This window comes from Drosophila tropicalis, unplaced genomic scaffold (assembly GCF_018151085.1).
Source record: "Drosophila tropicalis isolate 14030-0801.00 unplaced genomic scaffold, ASM1815108v1 contig_593, whole genome shotgun sequence".
In the NCBI taxonomy this organism is placed as follows: Eukaryota; Metazoa; Arthropoda; class Insecta; order Diptera; family Drosophilidae; genus Drosophila; species Drosophila tropicalis.
In genome coordinates, this window is record NW_027173070.1 from 11,422,768 (window position 1) to 11,440,887 (window position 18,120).

Consider the following 18,120-nt stretch of genomic DNA (forward strand, 5'->3'; position numbering starts at 1 on the left):
CACAAGTGTTTGCAATTGCATTAATCATACGCCTAGTATGCTCAAAACGTAAATTAAGCTGTCCCAATGCAACACGCGCATACGTCACATTGTCCGCACACATATCACACAGACTGTGGCACACACACACATACACACACACACATTTTATATAGTATATTAAGTCATTCAGCTGGCTTGTTAAAGTCACATTTTCTGGCAAATTCTATTATATATGTATGTTGATGTACATATATAAAACACATCTTTTCTATACTACCAAGTGGCAAGCCACAGCAGAAGCGGCAAAACGGGCAAACGGCGGCAACGGCTGCCACATGCCATAAAAATGACTACAACACACGCAACAACAACGACAACAACAACAAGAACAATAAGAGCAACTCGACTTTAACTCTGCATATTTCGTGCGTATAAAAAAAAAAAAAAAGAAATACAAAAAAAGGAAATCTGCAATTCATGCAATTTTCATGGAAAATTTGCCACGCAACAAAAAAAAAGAAGAAAATAAAAAGGAGAAGCAAAATAAGTAACACAACTGGCTTCCATATGTGCTCATCCCTACAACTGCGTTTGCTGCCCTCACTCCACTTTACTTTTTGCCACCATCTTTCACTCTCTATACTTATATATCTTATGTATATATTTGTATGCTTTGAATTTCAAAATATTTGAGTGTGTTTGGCATTTTAAGCGTTAAATTCTCAGTCAACATTCCATTTGCCACTTTTCCGCCACTTCACTTCACTTCACAGACAGTTTGCAGTCTAAGACAATATCTTAGTGAAGGAATAGAATCCAAATTAATTTGCTTAGCACGTGGTTTTGCCCTTTTTCGTTAAGTGATAAAGTTTGTTCTCTCTTTTTTGTTTTTGGCTTCATGTTTTCAAGATTATGTTACCAGAACGTGAGCTCTCTTTTGCATTGTTTGCTGCTGCTTCTGCTGCTGCTGTCTTTGATGTGGCTAATCAATAAGTAGCTGGTGAAGTCGCTGACGTTGCCCTACCAAATATATCTTGCTTTTTCAATTCTTTATAATAGGTATAAGCAAGAAACCAAAAGGCAGGGGTGGCAACTAATGGAAAACATTAGTAGGCAATTAATAGCTATTTGGTAACAATTTAGATTAACAACTTACTATGCAATGGTATGCCAAAATATATATAAAAATCAAGGCATTGAAAGTACCTGACTATAACGACAGCGCCCAAGGTGAATGTTATGACGAACAGTATGGGTATCATAATTAGATAAGCCAAAACACAAGTTGCACGCTCCTGGCAAGTAGAAAAACATTTATAATTTCATCAACAATGGTTAAGACTTTTCTTTATACTTTGCTAGCTCCAATAACTAGAATTAAATCAGTCAATATTTGTGCGACAAATGTTAGGGTTACGCTAATGGCCAGCCACATAATAGATGCTTCTACAAAAAAAAAGAAGAAAAATCTTTCTAAAAGATGTCGGAAGATATACATGTGAATACTTACCGCACAATGCATCGGTGGCCTTTTGAAATAAATAGAAACGTAATATTTCCAGCAATAGATCGGCCAGGCCCACATATATGGCGCAATTTTGTAAATTTTCATTTGAGCAATTAAGGCAACAAAAAAACATTTCTCTAACTACTTCTTTTCGCTTACTCCCCTATCTTTTCTTCTCTTTTATATTTATCTTGTGCTTAAGATAATCTTCGATTTTGGCTAGAATGTTCTTGAGGTCTTATTACTTGGGGTTTTGCTGTTGTTTTTGTAGTTGTTGTGGTTGTTGTCGCTAATTTATCATCGATTTGGGTCAATTTCGTTTCACTGGGCTCATCCAGTACATCCATTTTAATGGTCTTGCCAGCTGGAGTTATAACCAATATATGCATTATGCTATTGCGTCTATAAAATTTAGAGAGCCTAATAATTTGTAAATAAATTTCCAAAATCAAGAAAAATAAAAATTTATACTTATTTGAATTTATTCTATAAAAATTTTGTATCTAATTGGTAACCATTTTCTATTTAACTAAATTTCTTAACATCATCTTAGACAAGGCCTACTGTTCAATAGACTTTGCTTTAAGCTCCAAACTTTAGTCTTTATTAACTTAAAGTTTCCGACCCAACAGAATTAAGAGAAAACAACTGGCAAGAAGATAAAAGCGAAAAACAAAAAAAAAAAAAAAGAGCCCAGCTTTCTTTTTATCCTTCCGTTTCGCTGTGGCAGATTTGTGGCTAGAAAAGAATTTATACGTACTTACATACTTATATGTTTAGGCCTTCACTCTTACCAATTCCGCCCATATGTGGCTGGTTGGCTTGAGTTCTCGTCTCTTGTTTGCCTTTAACGGCATGTGGAAAGTGGAACATAATTAATTCAAATTAATTACAATTTGTGTGGAATTAGAGCTTGCGGCAAGCCCACATAAGATAGAAAGACAGACAAACAGACACATTTTGACTGTGAGGAGGCTAGACTAGCCAAACTGTGGAAAGAAGAAGGTGGAAAGAGGGAAGAAACATTTCTAATGTGTTTGGTTGCCTCTTCAATTTTTGTTTTTTCCTTTCTCTCTTCATCTAAAAATGCAAATTTTTCAACTAGGCAGCTGGCCTATTGTTTGCCTGTGACCCAATTAGTGTTGAAAATTTTGCAACAACGTCATAAACTCAAGTGGCCCAGAATTCAACTGGTCGGCTCCCGCCCCAATGAGGTGAAGCCCCGCCAATGGAGGGCGGGTCATTTATAAATCAATTATGCAACGATTGCACGCTCATTAGTGTCAAACTCAATTAACGCTGTGACAGTTTTGTGCCAAACGTGCAGAGAAAGGGCGATTAAGCCACTAAATGGTCAAGTTGTCAGCTTAAAATTGTTAATTGCTTATTTTAGATGGTGATTCTAGGGTTTTTTTTTTGTTTGAAATTAGGAAAAATAACGTAAAACTGAGCCAATGTGATACCACTAACCATAGAACACATAGATGGGACAAACTCATGTTTTTATGATTGCAAACGCTAGCCCAGTCATGGAACCCCAGAATAGGCTATTCGCAATGTCGCTGTTTTGTCGAAAATTAAAAATTTTGGTCGAGCGAGCTATTGAAATGCGATGTTGTACAACTTCACGTCACACACACACTACGAAGCCTGAGCATGTACCGACGAGTGTACACATACATTGACAGAACGAAATCACAAGCGACATAGGCCTGCCCTCGTCGTTCTGTAGTCTGTGCTACACTAAATTATTTTCGTAGCTGCTTGGCCCTCTCCCCATTTTACGCTCTGATTGAGAGTACGAGCGTTCGGGTTTTCCCGAAGTTCTCTGGGGTTCCATGACTGGGCTAGCGTTTGCAATCAAAAAAACATGAGTTTGTCCCATCTATGTGTTCTATGGTTAGTGGTGATACTTTGCAAATTAAACGGGCTAAGAAGCATGTACCACGTGGCGTATGTGTGATATTGGTTTCATTTAACTTCGTAATGCTAAATTTTGGAACAAATTTATTCTTCATAATATTTAAGTTGGAAAAATGTAAATTTTTCAAAAGTTCAACTAAACCTATTAATGCACATACATAACTTATTGGAAAATATTGATTTAAATACAGTTATTAAACTTTAATGAATTCCTTTTTAGGGGGGAAACAATTTTCTAACAGGATTTTTCTTTTCGTTATAACACTTTAAATATTTGCTAAACATTTTTTTCACTTTTTGCTGCTTCATACAATTTCATTTGCGACCTTCAGCACTTTGGGAAGACTTCATTAAATATGCCATTTTGGGTTGGTTGGTGTAGGCGAGGGGACGGGGTAAGACGAGGGGTACGGACAGCGGTCTTAAAGCATTTTCAATGTGAGTGAGGACAATGCAGGACACATTTTCCATATTCTCTGTTCAGTGTATAAGGTTTTTATCGTGCCGACAAGTATTTTATATCATAATTGCAATCTAGTGCCAGAGTTTTGAAGCACAATTACGCAATACACACACACAAACCAACTTACAAAATGAGCCATGGAACACTCAATAGGGTGGGTAGTAGGTAGAATGTATATCGGGCATGTTTGTTTGTCCTTCGAATCGCCATTTTAGTATGCGTCTTTTTTTCCAGAACATCAACAGCATCATCATCATCGTAGTAAAAGCAATCCCAGTCATCATTATCATGCTCTCCTCATCGTAGTCACATAGTCGTAGTTGTTGCCGTTAAAACACGTGTCTTTACGCACACACACACACACCGCACACCCACACCCCTGCATACACACAACCAATAGCCATGTCCATGACACAGTTGGCAGGCCATTCCCTTCCTGCCTCTGAAACACTCTCCTTCTTCTCTATGTACATACTTTTCGTTGCATATCTCAGTGTTTGCATCTACGTACCGCATCATTCCCCTCCATTTTCTTTCACTCAACGCTGAACAAACATGCCTTCAAACGCATTGACGACATCGCGTTTTGTTTGCTCTAGCTGGACCTTAGCTATCAACACTACATTGAGGTCACTTTTCTTTCTATATAAATGTAGATGAATTAATCTCACTCTGCCTTTCTCACTCTCCCTTTCGCCCTATTTCTTTTTACCTTTCTTTGGCCTTATCCTGGAATATCTTATTTCTTTGGCCACGTTTGCTCTATTAACACTCAATCATTAGCTAATATCAAGGGCACTCGTGCATCAAATTAATAGCAAAACGAGAATGTTATTGATGGCATTCGGCGGTGGCGATGAACCTGAGCTGAGAGTTCCTTACTTCGACACGTTGCCAAAGACCAGCGACCAACGTGACCAATTTAATTTTGGCTGGCATTTTCGGGCGACAAAACAATTAGTAAACCAAAACAAAAGTCATTACAATACCCACAACAACTGTTGGCCATACACTGCAAAACAAGAGAAAAGTTTCCCAAACTGTTTGCCAGTAAACAATGTAGTTTACTATAGAAGTGAAACTGCTGGAAATGGCGTTAAAAAACATTGAGTTGGGTTGGAAAATTTACTTAAACATATGAGGAGCCAGGATATCTGTTAATTTATTTTTAAATAGCTACAGAAATTGTTGACGATGTAAGCAAAAGGAGGTTATGTAATGATGCTTTTTTATGGAACAGAATGATTTATATGTCATAAATAAATACATAAGTTATTTTCACAGCTCACCTAAAACCAAACGACTTTATTTGATTCTCTATAATAAGTAATAAGTGACATTAAAAAATTAACCTTTCTCTTGCGATTCTATTAAGTGTTCTGATAATAGGTATAAGGGCTTTTCATTGTCAAGTTTTTCAAGTTTAGACTTGCTTTACATTATTTTTATAAGACGAGCTATCAAGTTCTTTTCAACCTACCGAAAAATGAGTTTATCTGTTACTTCCGTGTTTAGAATTACCTGACATACCCGATGAGCAGACTTAGCACACCATTTAGGCCTACGAAAGAACTAATTTAAGACGATAAGTAACTCAAATTTTGATTGTAAATATCTCAACTTCTGTTGACTAGTGTACTAATTGGTTGCTGAGACAATAATTTCACACTGTTGCAATGCGGCATAGAGAAACCGCCGCATACGCAAACATTACACGCACAAACAACCCACACACATACAAACATCCCACATGAACCGCCATTTGAGATCCTGTCGAATCTTTGAGTAGTTTGTTTAATTAAATGGTTACAGCGATTTGAGTGCCTTCTGTGCATGGGCATTAGGCCATGGCCACTGCGGCGTATACGTAATCTTATATACAAAAGCCTTTAAAAGCAGCCGATCGAACAAAAACTATACTTCTATATGTACATAGATAGATGAATAAACATTTATAAACTGAATGCAAATCGGAAAAGTAAAGTGTCACTTCATATATCATGGGATTAGCTGTAAAAATCTGCATGTTTTTAATGACACTGATGCGAGGCAAAGTGTGCATAAAGTGCATTCAAAATGGCATTATCAGAGAGGATACATACACACACACACACACAGACATACTCAGTGGCACACATGAAGGTGAGGGTCATCAAAGCTGACTACGTGCCACGGAATTTTTATGCAAATTTGCTCTCATCCTTGTGCACTTTATGGCGAGACTCTTCTTTTATTTTCCCTTTTTTAGTTTTTTTTTTTTTTTGTTTTTTTTTATTTTATTTGAGTTTTTCTTTATTTTTCTCTTTTTTTTTAAGCTTTCGTTCAATTGGCTAACAATTCGATTTTATTTGATTTAATTTTTTCTTGCTGTTGCCTCGTTTCTTTCGTTTTCGTTTTTGGTTTGGAACGAAGTTTCGGGTAAAGTCAATTAAGGCCAACTGAGCAAACATTTGTTTGGACCAAACTCTGTGAAATAAAATGCCATTGGCAACGTTTTGCTTAATTAACATTAAATTGTGCTATAGCTATACCCCGAGCACCTCACCTGACCACCCCTCATACAGTTTTGCCAGACCGAAAAAAGTGTTAAGACAAAAGCAAATTGCCACTAAATTGGCACTTAAGGAATTTCTGCTGAGCTGGCCCAAAAGGGATGTTGCCAGTAGCCAGCTTGTCCTTTAGTTGACCCCTCCCTCCATCCTTCTCCTCCATCTGCTTTCGCCCTACAACGACAGTCAATTAAAGCCCAACTGATGTTTAACAATTTAATTATGAAAGTTAACAAGTTTAAGTTGAACTGCCAGCAGTTGCCCGGAGAGTGTTGAAAAAGTGAAATAAGAAAATTACTAAAATACAAAAAAAAAACCTTTCAACAGAAATCTTTTAAACTTGAATTAAATTTCTGTTTAAAACATATCTGTGCAAGTCTCATAAACAAGAAACAATTGTTTGGCCTCTTAATTTATAGGTACCGAGCACACAAAATGTTTCTCTTAAGCAATTAAAATAAATTCAATTTTTGCCAACAAATATTAGCAAGCTTGTTTTGGCAACTCTTTGAATTTATTGTATCCCTTCTGTTGACAAAGCAAATACATTTTTAGCAACTAAGGTAAATAAATTCCAAGAATTTGTAGCAAAAACATTATTTTCATGACAAGAAACAGACAAAACAAAACAAAAAAAAAACTCTTAAAGATGAAACTTAAAACCTTATTGAATTTAAATTAAAAGCACTTCAAGTGGAAAATTTGAAGTAAATATTTCGTTGCCAAATACATATCAAAGTCTAGTTAAATCGGATTTATTTTGAATTAATTTTGTTTACTTTTGGGCCTAGTTGAAAGATCAAACTTTCAATTTGTAAAAGACACAAATTTCTTTCAGCCCGTTTATGCATAAGTCACTAAGTTACAATTTGTCACAAAGATAGAAAATATAAATATGCATGAACTGGGTATAGAAATTACTTTGTATAACTGTAATACCTCGAAGAATTAGAAGAATGAGTTTGTATAACACTTTTTCACTTATGCTTGGCCTTATTTCACATAAAAAATTTTTTTTAAGCGTTTGAATTATTTTACTGTCATTTTAAGCCACTTGAATGGTTTTTATATCTTTGCTTATAAAAAGGTAGCTATACAAAAGTCAAACCAATTGGTTAGCAAGTTTAGCTATCATGCTTTCTTCAAACACATCCAAATATATTGAAGTTTTTTGAGTACATCTTCTTCGAAGAGAGGAGCCTTACCAAAAGCGTAACAGAGTTTTTACTGTACTTCAATAATCCCCTTTCCATTAAATTAATTTCAGATAACTTCTTTGAAGTTACTGCAAATACTTCACTAACATCCACTGACCCTTTTGATGGTTTTTCAAAATTGTTAATAAAAGTTTTCAGTTGGCAAATAACTAAGATTATTTATGCTGCTTTATAGAAGAACTTTAGCAGAGTTAAATATTGAATATAATATTGTAAATTGTTTCTGGTTGTTGTTTTCTTGTGGTAATTTTCATCTTAGAATGCACAAAGAACACCTTTGGCTGCTTTTCTTTTCTTTTATTTTTGCTATTTGTTTTGGTCGGTTTAATATTCCATTTAACTTGGTCACTTTGTAGCGGTGGCAAAAGGGGTGCAAAGGGGAAGCCTTCATTAGCCGTTAAAAGTGACTTTTAAATTTGCGTCTAATTATTGTGCATTTGCTGGCATTTTTCTTTTCCTATTCCTCTTATTTTTTATTTTTTGGTTTATTTTGTTTGTTTATGCTGGTAAACGTTGCATTTTGCGCCCTTTTTAATGAGTTTTTTGTTTCTTGGTTGCTGTTGTTGTTGCTATTGTTGTTGTTGTAGTCTGTCGACTGTTTCACCAAAGTTTACACGCTCGACCAGAAGGCTATGACGGACGGACTGACTGACTGACTGACTGAATGCCTTCCTGTCTGACGTAGAGGAGTGAAAATGCTTGACTGCTTGACTTGCACTTGAGGCACTTGAAAAACTAATCAGGAGCAAGTTTTACCTCGGCCTTAGCGTTGCTACATCTTGCCATCTTCTACTTTCGTCCTTTTTTAGTTCTTCTGGCCAAGTCTTTACAACATAATTAAGATTGTTGCCAGCCAGTTGAGTGCGTTTAATGAGCACCCCCCCTTGCCCTGAAAACTTACCTCAGCTTCGTTTGTTTTCTTGGCCAAAGTTTGTTTCTTTTTTTCTCTTTGCTGCTACATTTTTTTCGGGGTTAGCCAACATTTAGCCAGGCTTGGCTCGTTACTTATCTGGCTTATTTCCTTTCAGTGCACTTTTGTATTGTGTGTGCATTAACATGGTCATTATAACGGGCTATATCCCAGTGGACTGCATCTAATGTCCATTTGCCGCGCCTGGGCAAAAGTTTCTCGTACTTTCTTGGCTTTATTTACTTGTTTTTCTGTTTCTTCATTATGAATTATGTACGCCTGTTGGGCTCTCAAGTGTTTTCCTTCCTGCCCGCCACTGTTGCTGCGCTCAATTGCATAATAATGTTTCAGCGTTCTGCTTCTGTTGTTCACATCCTTTATGTATACATACATACATACGTATATTTAAGTAGATATGTATGTATCTGTGGCTTTATCTTGATCTGCATTTTGTACTGTTGCTGTTGCTTCTTCACACCTTTTTGTGGCCATAAAACTAACTCACACTTGTTATACTATATATATAAATATATATACACTTTTGCTTTAGCTAAATGTGTTAAAAGTTCCGTTCGGTGTGTACGCCTCACTGCTCTGGTGGAAAAACCGGAAAATCCTCCGCCGCTTTTCATCTTGTCGCATTTAATTTTCATTATAGCCACTTGACTGCACACACCACATTATGCCACTTTACCCACTCTCCTTCTCTTATGCTCTCAGCGAGTGTGTGTGTATTCTGCTGTTTGTTATTGCTCTTGTTGTTGCTGCTGTATTGCTGAGAGCTTATAAATAATTTTTAGCTTATTAGTGTACAAGTATGAGTCCCTCTGTCTTTTGGTTGCCTTTTTTCTTTTGTCTCCTGCACAAGTATCTATTTAATTTCCCACTCTCTCTCACACTCTCTGTCTCTCTTTGCAGTCATTGACACCAGAAAAGTATGCTATGAAAAAAATACATCAAAATGCTGAGAATTTAACATTTAATTACAATTTAATTGCCCTTTATTATTCGATTGTCTAATGGCTGCAACAATTGACTCTAAATTGACTGTTTTTATGTCATCGACTGATATTTAAATACACTGCCAATAAGATGGTTGTATGACACATTAGTAGAAGACAACTCCCAGTGAAGGAATGTGAATAAATGAATAAACAAGTAGTAAAGAAGAGCATCCAAGAAGAAGCTTACTTGTTACTAAACTATTTGATGTGGTAATACAAGAAGATGGTCAATATAAATATAAATAGTAATCTTTGACGTTGATATCACCCACAAATACTAATACTAGATAAAAGGGTTTAGGATGACTTACAATCCTAGTCCTCGATGCAAAGCATTCTTTGTAGACAATTTTTGAGTCACAAAGTATACAAAGTATACTCTAAAGTCAAAGTCCAACTTATTTCATAGCCATTTGCTTATGACTGAAAGTAACTTGTGGCATATTTTTAATAAAGTGCGCGGGAGAGAGAAGCCTTCCACTTTTGATTCTACACACATTCAATATACACATGATTACAAGAGTTCATGATAAATGGGTTTATTAAGTAATTGGAGCTGTCAATGGTTAATTAATTGATCTTTACAAGTTCCACTAGAGTATTTTAAATTCGTGGCTAAAAACAGAATTTTCTTGTATAGTTTTTGTCCCCCCAATTCAATATACATAGGTTCAATGGCAAGAATCGCAGTACTGTCTCCCCAACTGTCTGGCGTTAGCTGCTGTTGTTCACAGTTAGCCATGAAGGTTGCCAGGGGTGACCAAAAGTCCGCTTAGATCAAATTTTAACCCTTTCCGATTGGTTGATATGTAAAAGTGAACTATTTAATTGGCAGTCAACTTGGAGTCTGGTGAAAACCATTTTTAAATCTACTCTGGACAATCCGCTCATTTGGTATTTAGCTGCTGAGTTTGTTTTGTTGCTGTTGCTGTGGGTGCTAAATGTCAGCAATGCAATTAAATTTGGAACCAAGCTGACAGCGAGATGGCTAAGAAGGAGCCACAACAGAGGAGAGTAGATGGAGATGGGGTATATAAAAAACAGGACACTTTGCTTGGCGCGTTATAAAATTATGAAGCAAAATTGGATTTAAAAACAGACAGAACAAGCAGAAGAGAGATAGAAGGAGAGAAAGGAAGATGGAGCTGGAGCGCCATTAGCGCCATTTTGCTTGGCTCCTCATCTGTGGCTTGGCTGAGCTCTGGCTCTGCGCTCTGGCCAGGCTAGCTGCATTTGATGAGTTGAAAATTGTAATTAAACTGCGTTTGTTGTCATTGCATTTAAAAATAATAATAATAAATAATGCATAACGAGACAAAAGCAACTCAAGCACAAAGGAAATGAATGGAAATGAAGGCAACAACAGTCAGCAACAGCAACGGCAACGGCAGCAAAGGCAGCCAACACCCAACAGAAAAGTTGTTATAAGTATTTAACTATTGAAACTTTTTCCTTCATCAAATGAGCAGATAGATAGGGAGACAGAGTGAGAGTGAGAATTGTGAACAGAAAGCAACTGAAGCTAAAGTAAAAGAAAAGGTGCCTGAAAATGGTTTTGCTTCGTGTGTTTTCTTTTTTTATTTTTATTTTTATTTCAAGGCTTTAATTAAAGTGAAATGCAAACATTTCAATTAAGAAACCGGTCAACACCCCCGTCCTTAAATCCATGCCCTTCATGCCCCACCTAAACTGATTTCAATCTGACTAAAAGGGATAACTTCCGGCAGACATTTTGCCATTTGCCTTTTGCCTCTTGCTTTCTGCATTTGCTGTGCTGTGCTCCTTGTGGTCCTTTCCTTGCCTTGAATTCAATTGAGTTTAGTGGAGAGTTCAGTTGAGTTGCGTTGCGTGTGGCGTGGAACCATCAAAAGTTCACAATTAAAAGGGCATTGCCATTGCCCTCGATTGACATTAATTTTGCATTAGCCTTAGCTCATACACCAACCAACCAAAGTTGCCCACAAATTAAATTATGCACTCCACTCGTAAAAAAAGGGAGAAGGAAACCGCGCGCCAAGCGAAGGACAAAACAAAATCCAAGACAAGTAGCCAAGTGGCCAAGTGGCCGAGTGTTGGGCCATTGTTAGTAGTAGTTTCCGGTTTTAGCTGCCGGCTTATTTTATTTTCCAATTAAGTAAATTGCCAAAGAGCCAGACGCCTTGGCTTTTAATATTCAAGAGGGGCAATAGAAAAATCACCCAGAAGGACTAAAGAAAAATTGTTCTTGGCTTTGCTTGGTTTATGTCCTTGATATACACACACACACATACACACTGACATACGCAGAAATGATGGGAGGAGTCTCTCTAATCGTTGAGTGCTTTAATTGATTCAATGTCTAAATATGGTAAGAGTATTCGGCCTCTCAAACAGTTCGTTTCGTCAGCTTCATTACGATTATGGGCTTTGATGTGTTCAGTTAGACATGTGGGGATTACGCCTACGATTTGCTAGTCTAACTCTCTTTTAGTCTCTCTGTCTCTGTGTCTGTCCGTCTATCTGCCTGTCTATCAATCTGACGCATTCAATTTGTATTATTACAAGAGTTGTCTCTATACAAACCTCATAGATATATATCGACTTTTTCGTATTGTTATCATTCTCATGTAAGGCCTCTTAATGGGCTTAATCGATAATGTGCGATGTGATGAGCCTATTGTTGGCATTGTTGGCGGATTAAATGAAGCTTGAGTCTCTACATATAAATACATACATATATACACAGAAGGAAAAGACATTTAGCAGTTGAAATGGAGTAGAAGAAAACTCATATAAATATATAAGTGCTTTAAAAGTTTAATAGGAATCTATTATACATTATGCTGTTTCATATGTTGTTATTTGCTCTGTGTAAAATTTAATATAGTTTAGATCTTCTTCAACAAGGGAAATTTTTTTAATGTTTACCTTTTGCAACTAAATAATAGACTTAGACTTATATCACCTCTAAGTAAGATTTGTTAACTCAAGATATTCATTTTTACTTTACTTTCTTCTTCTATTAAACTATTATCTCCAGAAATAAATAAATTACTTGCATTCTCATTTTAATTCGTATTTACTGGCTGACTGACCGTAAATAGATGGGCCCCTTAAAGACTTTGCTAATTAGATTAAGTGAAGTGACAAATTTTTCATTTCATTTTCACTTTGTGCAGGTAAGAAGTGGCAGTTGCTGGAGACAGAAGCCAGAGCTTAGAGTTTTGTGGGCGCTTAACCTACTCCAGAGTGCACTTCAACAGAAGCAAAAGTAAACTGGCACAACAACTTTAAAAGTACAAAAAAAGAACCTAGCAAGAACAATGCTAAATGCCACGTCAGCAACACTAACACAGCAGCAACAGCAACAGCAGCAACAGTAGTTGTAGCAGAAACAAGTCAACAACAGCTTAAACAATAATAATAAGCCAAAAGGCACTCTCAACCAGAAGGAAAGCAGGAAAAGTGATACTCAGTTTAAACTAGGAAACGAGACGGAATGAAGTGAAATCTTTTTGTTCTTTTTTTTTATTTTGCTAGAATTAGCCAGACTATATTAAAACAAAAAGTAAAATGCCGAGAATGGGTAGAAAACTTTGAAATGTCTCAAGTACAAATGCCATTGACCATTACGAAGTCAAATCGAACATGTCCGACATTGAGAAGGCCCTACAAATCAAGCAACATCAGCTGCATCACAATCACAATGAACTTGATGATGATGGCCAAGATGCCGATGCCGATGCTGATGGCGATGGCGATAACGATGATGAGGCTACTACCATGGCCGTTTCTCATACAGGACTAAAGAACAGCAGAACGCGAGGAGCAGCAGGACATACATCTATATCAAGGACTCGACGTTGTCTAGGGCAATTGCTAAAACTAGTTCTATCCACACCAGGCCTAGTGCTCCTAGTTATTGGATATTCCATAATGGGAGCTCTCATCTTTCCACTACTTGAAGCTCCACAGGATCTAAGTAAATCAGCGGCCATAGCCAAGAGTCGAGAGGATTGTCTGCGTGAATTGTGGATCATTACGGGTAAGTTAAAAGTAAATTTTTGATGTTTTTGTGTTTTTTTGTTCATTCATCGCAATTTTCATGCTTCACTTGTCACACTTAACTATCTCGTCTGTGTTCATGTGCATAAATTTATTTTTGCCGCATTCTCTCATCATAAATTTCCTGATTACGTTTCACGCTTGATTTGATTGCAAATTGCCAAAATAATTGCACTTTAACTCTCTAGTAACCCACAGGAGGGGAGTTGGAATGAGAGTCACCAAAAATAAATATTTTAATTGCGTCCCGCCAGCGTAAACAATGAAAATTGAATTTCCAATTTGTACCACCTTTTTCCTCCCCTCAAGCAAATTGAATAATAACAAAATATTTGCATAGCCAAAAATATTCGTTTATATGCCGCTGGAATACAATTTTCGGGCATAAAAGTGACCAAAATAGGTTTTTATTTCTTTGCTTCTCTTTTATTTAGTTTGTTGCTGCTCTGCGACATAGTTATTGAGATTTATTTAATATTAATTACTTTTGTCGCGCCCATCTGCCAATGGCATGCAAAATGAACTGACTTTGTTGTTGTAGTTGCTAATAGGTAGAAGAAATACAAATGACGCACGTGTGCATATTAGAGCTAATGTCTATTTAATTAAAAATTTCACTTCATAAATAAACTTAATTAATTTAAGCGCATTCTGTGACACCTGGCGTATGATTAATATGAAAAATACGCTGCCGTGTGACTAAATGAATCTCAACGATTAAATAATTCACAATATTCACGAGAGAAAGTTTTCCTTTTCCTTTTTTTTTGACACAATTAAAACGTGCTAGATAATGCCATAGAATAAATTTTAATTACAAATTGCGCATTTGAGAGCGATTTTTGTTGAAATAAATGGAAAACTCATGGAATGGGGTAGCTAAGGTTGTCTGGCATTCCTTATGCCCTACTTGATTTGGCTTTTAGCTTAGAAAACTTGAAAAAACTACGAGAGCTATATTAAGTTTTTTTTAATAAATTTTGCCTTACCAAGTTTCTAGAAACTTTAGCTAAACAAAAATTCAAAACTAATTTTGAATCAAGAAAGGGAGAAAATTGAGAGTAAAAAAAGTTTTTAAATTAACTTTGATTAGCTTAGAACTGTCTCACCCTTTCCAAGTTCAAGTTGAACAAAAATTATAGAAGGTTTTGTTTCAGTCTAGTTTTAACAGTATTCTTTTTAAAAATCGTTCTTTTTTATGGTATAGATTTGATTAAAGCTGCTTTAGATGGTTTTTTAACCTATTGAACTAGATGGTTTTTTACACTATTTCAAAACGAATGATAATATTGATCTCATGAAGTTCTTTTTTTAATAAAAATTTTTCCATCTCCAGACTATTTGATAAATTTCAATAAGAAGTAAATTTATAGCTCATTGGACAGACAAATATTTGTATCTCTTTTTCTTTCTAAACAACAAATAATTCCATCTCGATAAACTTCTGAAAACCTCAAATTTAAAGATCAGTTGACTGACAAATTAGTCTGTTAGATTGGAGATTTTATTTGATTCTAAGAATTCTTATTTCATGCTTAACAAGAACAAAAATATGTATACATTCCATAGAGTCACAAATGAATGTATCCACTTGGCAATGGGTATAAATTCCAAGCGTTTCATTTGAATAGAGCATTCGATTCAAAATGCACATAAAAGAAACAACTTAGAATTGAGATTCTCAAGTCTGGCCCAAGGGCAGAGGGTATCGAATTTAGAAGGCGTAGCAGACAGGTCGTGTTTTCGTGTTGTTAACAAGCAAACCTTTCTGCTTTTACTCTCGGCTTTCTGCAAAATGCCAGACATTTGGGCGAAATCAATGGTTTGTACGATTTCATCTCCAAGAGCTTCTTGGCGAATGCTAACAGCAAGTGTCAAGTGTCAATGTTCACAAAGAGATTTGTTCACTCCCCAATACCTGGGGGCGGCATCTCTGCCAAAACCCCCCAAAACCTCTATTCCAACACCCATCATCTTGGCTCGTTAGACAGCACTTGAGAGAGGTTAAAATGCATTTAGCATGAAATTGCATAATTACCAGAGCAAAAGGATTTTTGCTTCTTCATCTTGTCCTCCATGTCCTTCATTTCGAGTGGCTTAATGTTCTTTCCTTTCTGTTTTTTTTTTCTTTCTTTTTCTACACTTGCAGAGAAACTGAACGTTCTCTACGAACGCAACTGGACTATGCTGGTGCATGAACAATTGCGTCGTTTTGAGGGTTCCATTGTGGCAGCCACACGACAAGGGGCTGGCGTTGGAGGTGCTGGTCCGGGTGGCGCTTTATCAGGTGGCGGCAGTGCCAGCGCCTTGGGACATTTTGGTTATGATTCTAGCACACTCGATCCCCAGTCATGGACATTCAGCGAGGCTTTACTCTATTCGGTCACTGTGATAACGACAATTGGTAAGTTGCGGCTCTCTGGTTTTCATTTTCGCTTTCGCTTTCACAGCTGCCAGTGTCACAGGAGCTAAGCTATTTATCTTTGACTTAGTTACTTATTATTATGATTTCGAGGGGCAGCTATTAAATTTATTGCCAAATGGTTATTCTGGCCTTCTGTGGCCTGTGGATAAATTGTGGAGTTTGTAATAACTGCAAATATTTACATTGCTGTGGGTCACAAAAAGCAAATACGCCCCCTTCAAAAATGTAAACTAAGCTACAGCAATAGCAACCACATCGCATCCGCATTCACATTTCCTCCGCCCCCGTCCCAAAAAACAGAAGCAACAGTATGTGTGTATTATGTATACGCCTAGTTTAACGAGTCAAAATATTTGCATATGTTAAGATAATAGAAAGAGCGTGCGAAGAGTCTAAGCGGGGGTTGGAAATGCGAATTGTTCAACAAAATTAACTATATTTTATGCTCCCTTTAAATATGTATATAAAGGCCATCCATGAAATATCCTTAAAGTAGATTATTATTAGCCTGGCAAAAGAAGATTAAACTTAAAATCTAAAAATTACAAGAAAATTTTATTGCCAAATTTAATAAATGCTTTGGCTTACACTCAACAAAACGAGACTCTTAACCAGAAATATTGGATTAATCATATTCAAAAGAATCTTTAAGGAACATGAAGGCTTAATATTATTTCCAGTATTTCAATCTGAGTCGGATATTTAATAAGGTACAGAGTTTACCTTTTGAAAACCGGTTTAATGTTGGCCAACTTTGACTGCATATGTATTAAAATTTCAATATATTTAAACATTTAGGCTAACTAACTTCTTGGGTATAAAATTACTATTCGTGCATAACATTACTTCAAATTTTATACAAGAATTTTCGCTTCCGCTCTCTAAAATGCAATAGCAAAAAGAAGACTTCCTCAAACAGAAATTCATTTAAAAATGTTGAGTTATATATTTTGTTGAGTGTAAACTTTCAGCTGGGTTAAGAAATTCATCTTTTGAATTACATGAAATAGCTTTTGTTTTGCTTGACAGCGCAAACATATGGAAAATTGTAGAGCGAGGTAGAGCCAAAGAAAGCAAAAGAAGAGAGAGAGAGAGAGAGAGAATAGTTTTTCCCTATGAAAATAAATATTTTGTCTCAATTTATTTTGTGTCTTTGTTTCTTCCCTCTCCTCTGTGTTGGTGCTCAACCAGGTCATGGCAGCCTGACACCGCGCACTGCAGCCGGAAAGTTGGCAACAATTTTTTATGCCCTCATTGGGGTACCCCTAATGCTGATGTGTCTGTCCAGTTTGGGTTCATTGTTAGCCGAGGGATTGCAATGTACTTATGTGAAACTCTGTTGTCAGTTGCAAAAAAGAAGCGTGAAATCAGCGACACCAGCAATAGCAGCAGCAGCGGCAGGAGGAATATCATCATCAACATCATCAGAGGTGGCCACGACAGCAACGACAAAACGTCGCCATGCAACAAAAGGAGGAACACCAACAGCTGGTAATGGGGTAAGTTAAACATGGCGTATGATTGATATTATTTAACTGTATGCAACAGCTGTTGCATTACATTACATCAAAGAGAAAGCAAGTTCATCATGATGACGACATTTTGATGGATTTTAATTTGATTGCCATATTCAGCCAATCCAGAGAGCAAAAAAAGTAGAGATGAGAAATTTTGCCCTGGAAAAGCCAAAAGTATTTACTGTGTATATTTCTGCTTCTTACTAAATTTTTCTTGGCCAGAACTTTTAAGGAACTTTCTCCAGAGAACATTGTTTCAGTGTCCAAAACCAACAAGAACAAAAAAGAAAAAAAACTTTCACTAGCCACTCGCAGTTTTTATGCTCGAACTTTTTGCCAGTTTTCTGCTAAGTGTTTCTTTTTATTCAAGGAGGTGAGGATAGAGTTTTCACAGCAGTTTTCTTTTCGGCCAACTGTTGTCGTTGTCGTTGACGTCGTCCAAAACTATTTGAACTTACATTCCAACAGAATTATGCGAGTAAATAAAGCTTTTAAGCACAACAGCAACAAAAATTAACTGAAAATAAAATTTCATAGGTTTTAGTTACTTGAAAATAAATATTTTGAGGCATTCTCTTC

At 36.4% G+C, this 18,120-nt stretch overlaps 1 protein-coding gene and 1 long non-coding RNA gene across 2 annotated transcripts in view; one reads left to right on the plus strand and one right to left on the minus strand.

Annotated features, from left to right (window-relative positions):
• Positions 1 to 18,120, plus strand: part of LOC137577117 (AF4/FMR2 family member lilli) — a 53,999-nt gene that overhangs the window by 24,865 nt on the left and 11,014 nt on the right. The window contains exons 3-5 of the mRNA XM_068290507.1: positions 12,714 to 13,579; positions 15,749 to 16,003; positions 17,216 to 17,523. Of these exons, the coding sequence (XP_068146608.1) occupies positions 13,183 to 13,579; positions 15,749 to 16,003; positions 17,216 to 17,523 (960 nt within the window). The 5' untranslated portion in view covers positions 12,714 to 13,182. The remainder of the gene's footprint in view (positions 1 to 12,713; positions 13,580 to 15,748; positions 16,004 to 17,215; positions 17,524 to 18,120) is intronic.
• On the minus strand, positions 626 to 2,018 carry LOC137577188 (uncharacterized). The gene is made up of 4 exons (XR_011032382.1): positions 1,493 to 2,018; positions 1,337 to 1,428; positions 1,139 to 1,277; positions 626 to 1,075 (listed from the first exon to the last, which is right to left on the minus strand). It is a non-coding gene; the product is annotated as an uncharacterized lncRNA (long non-coding RNA).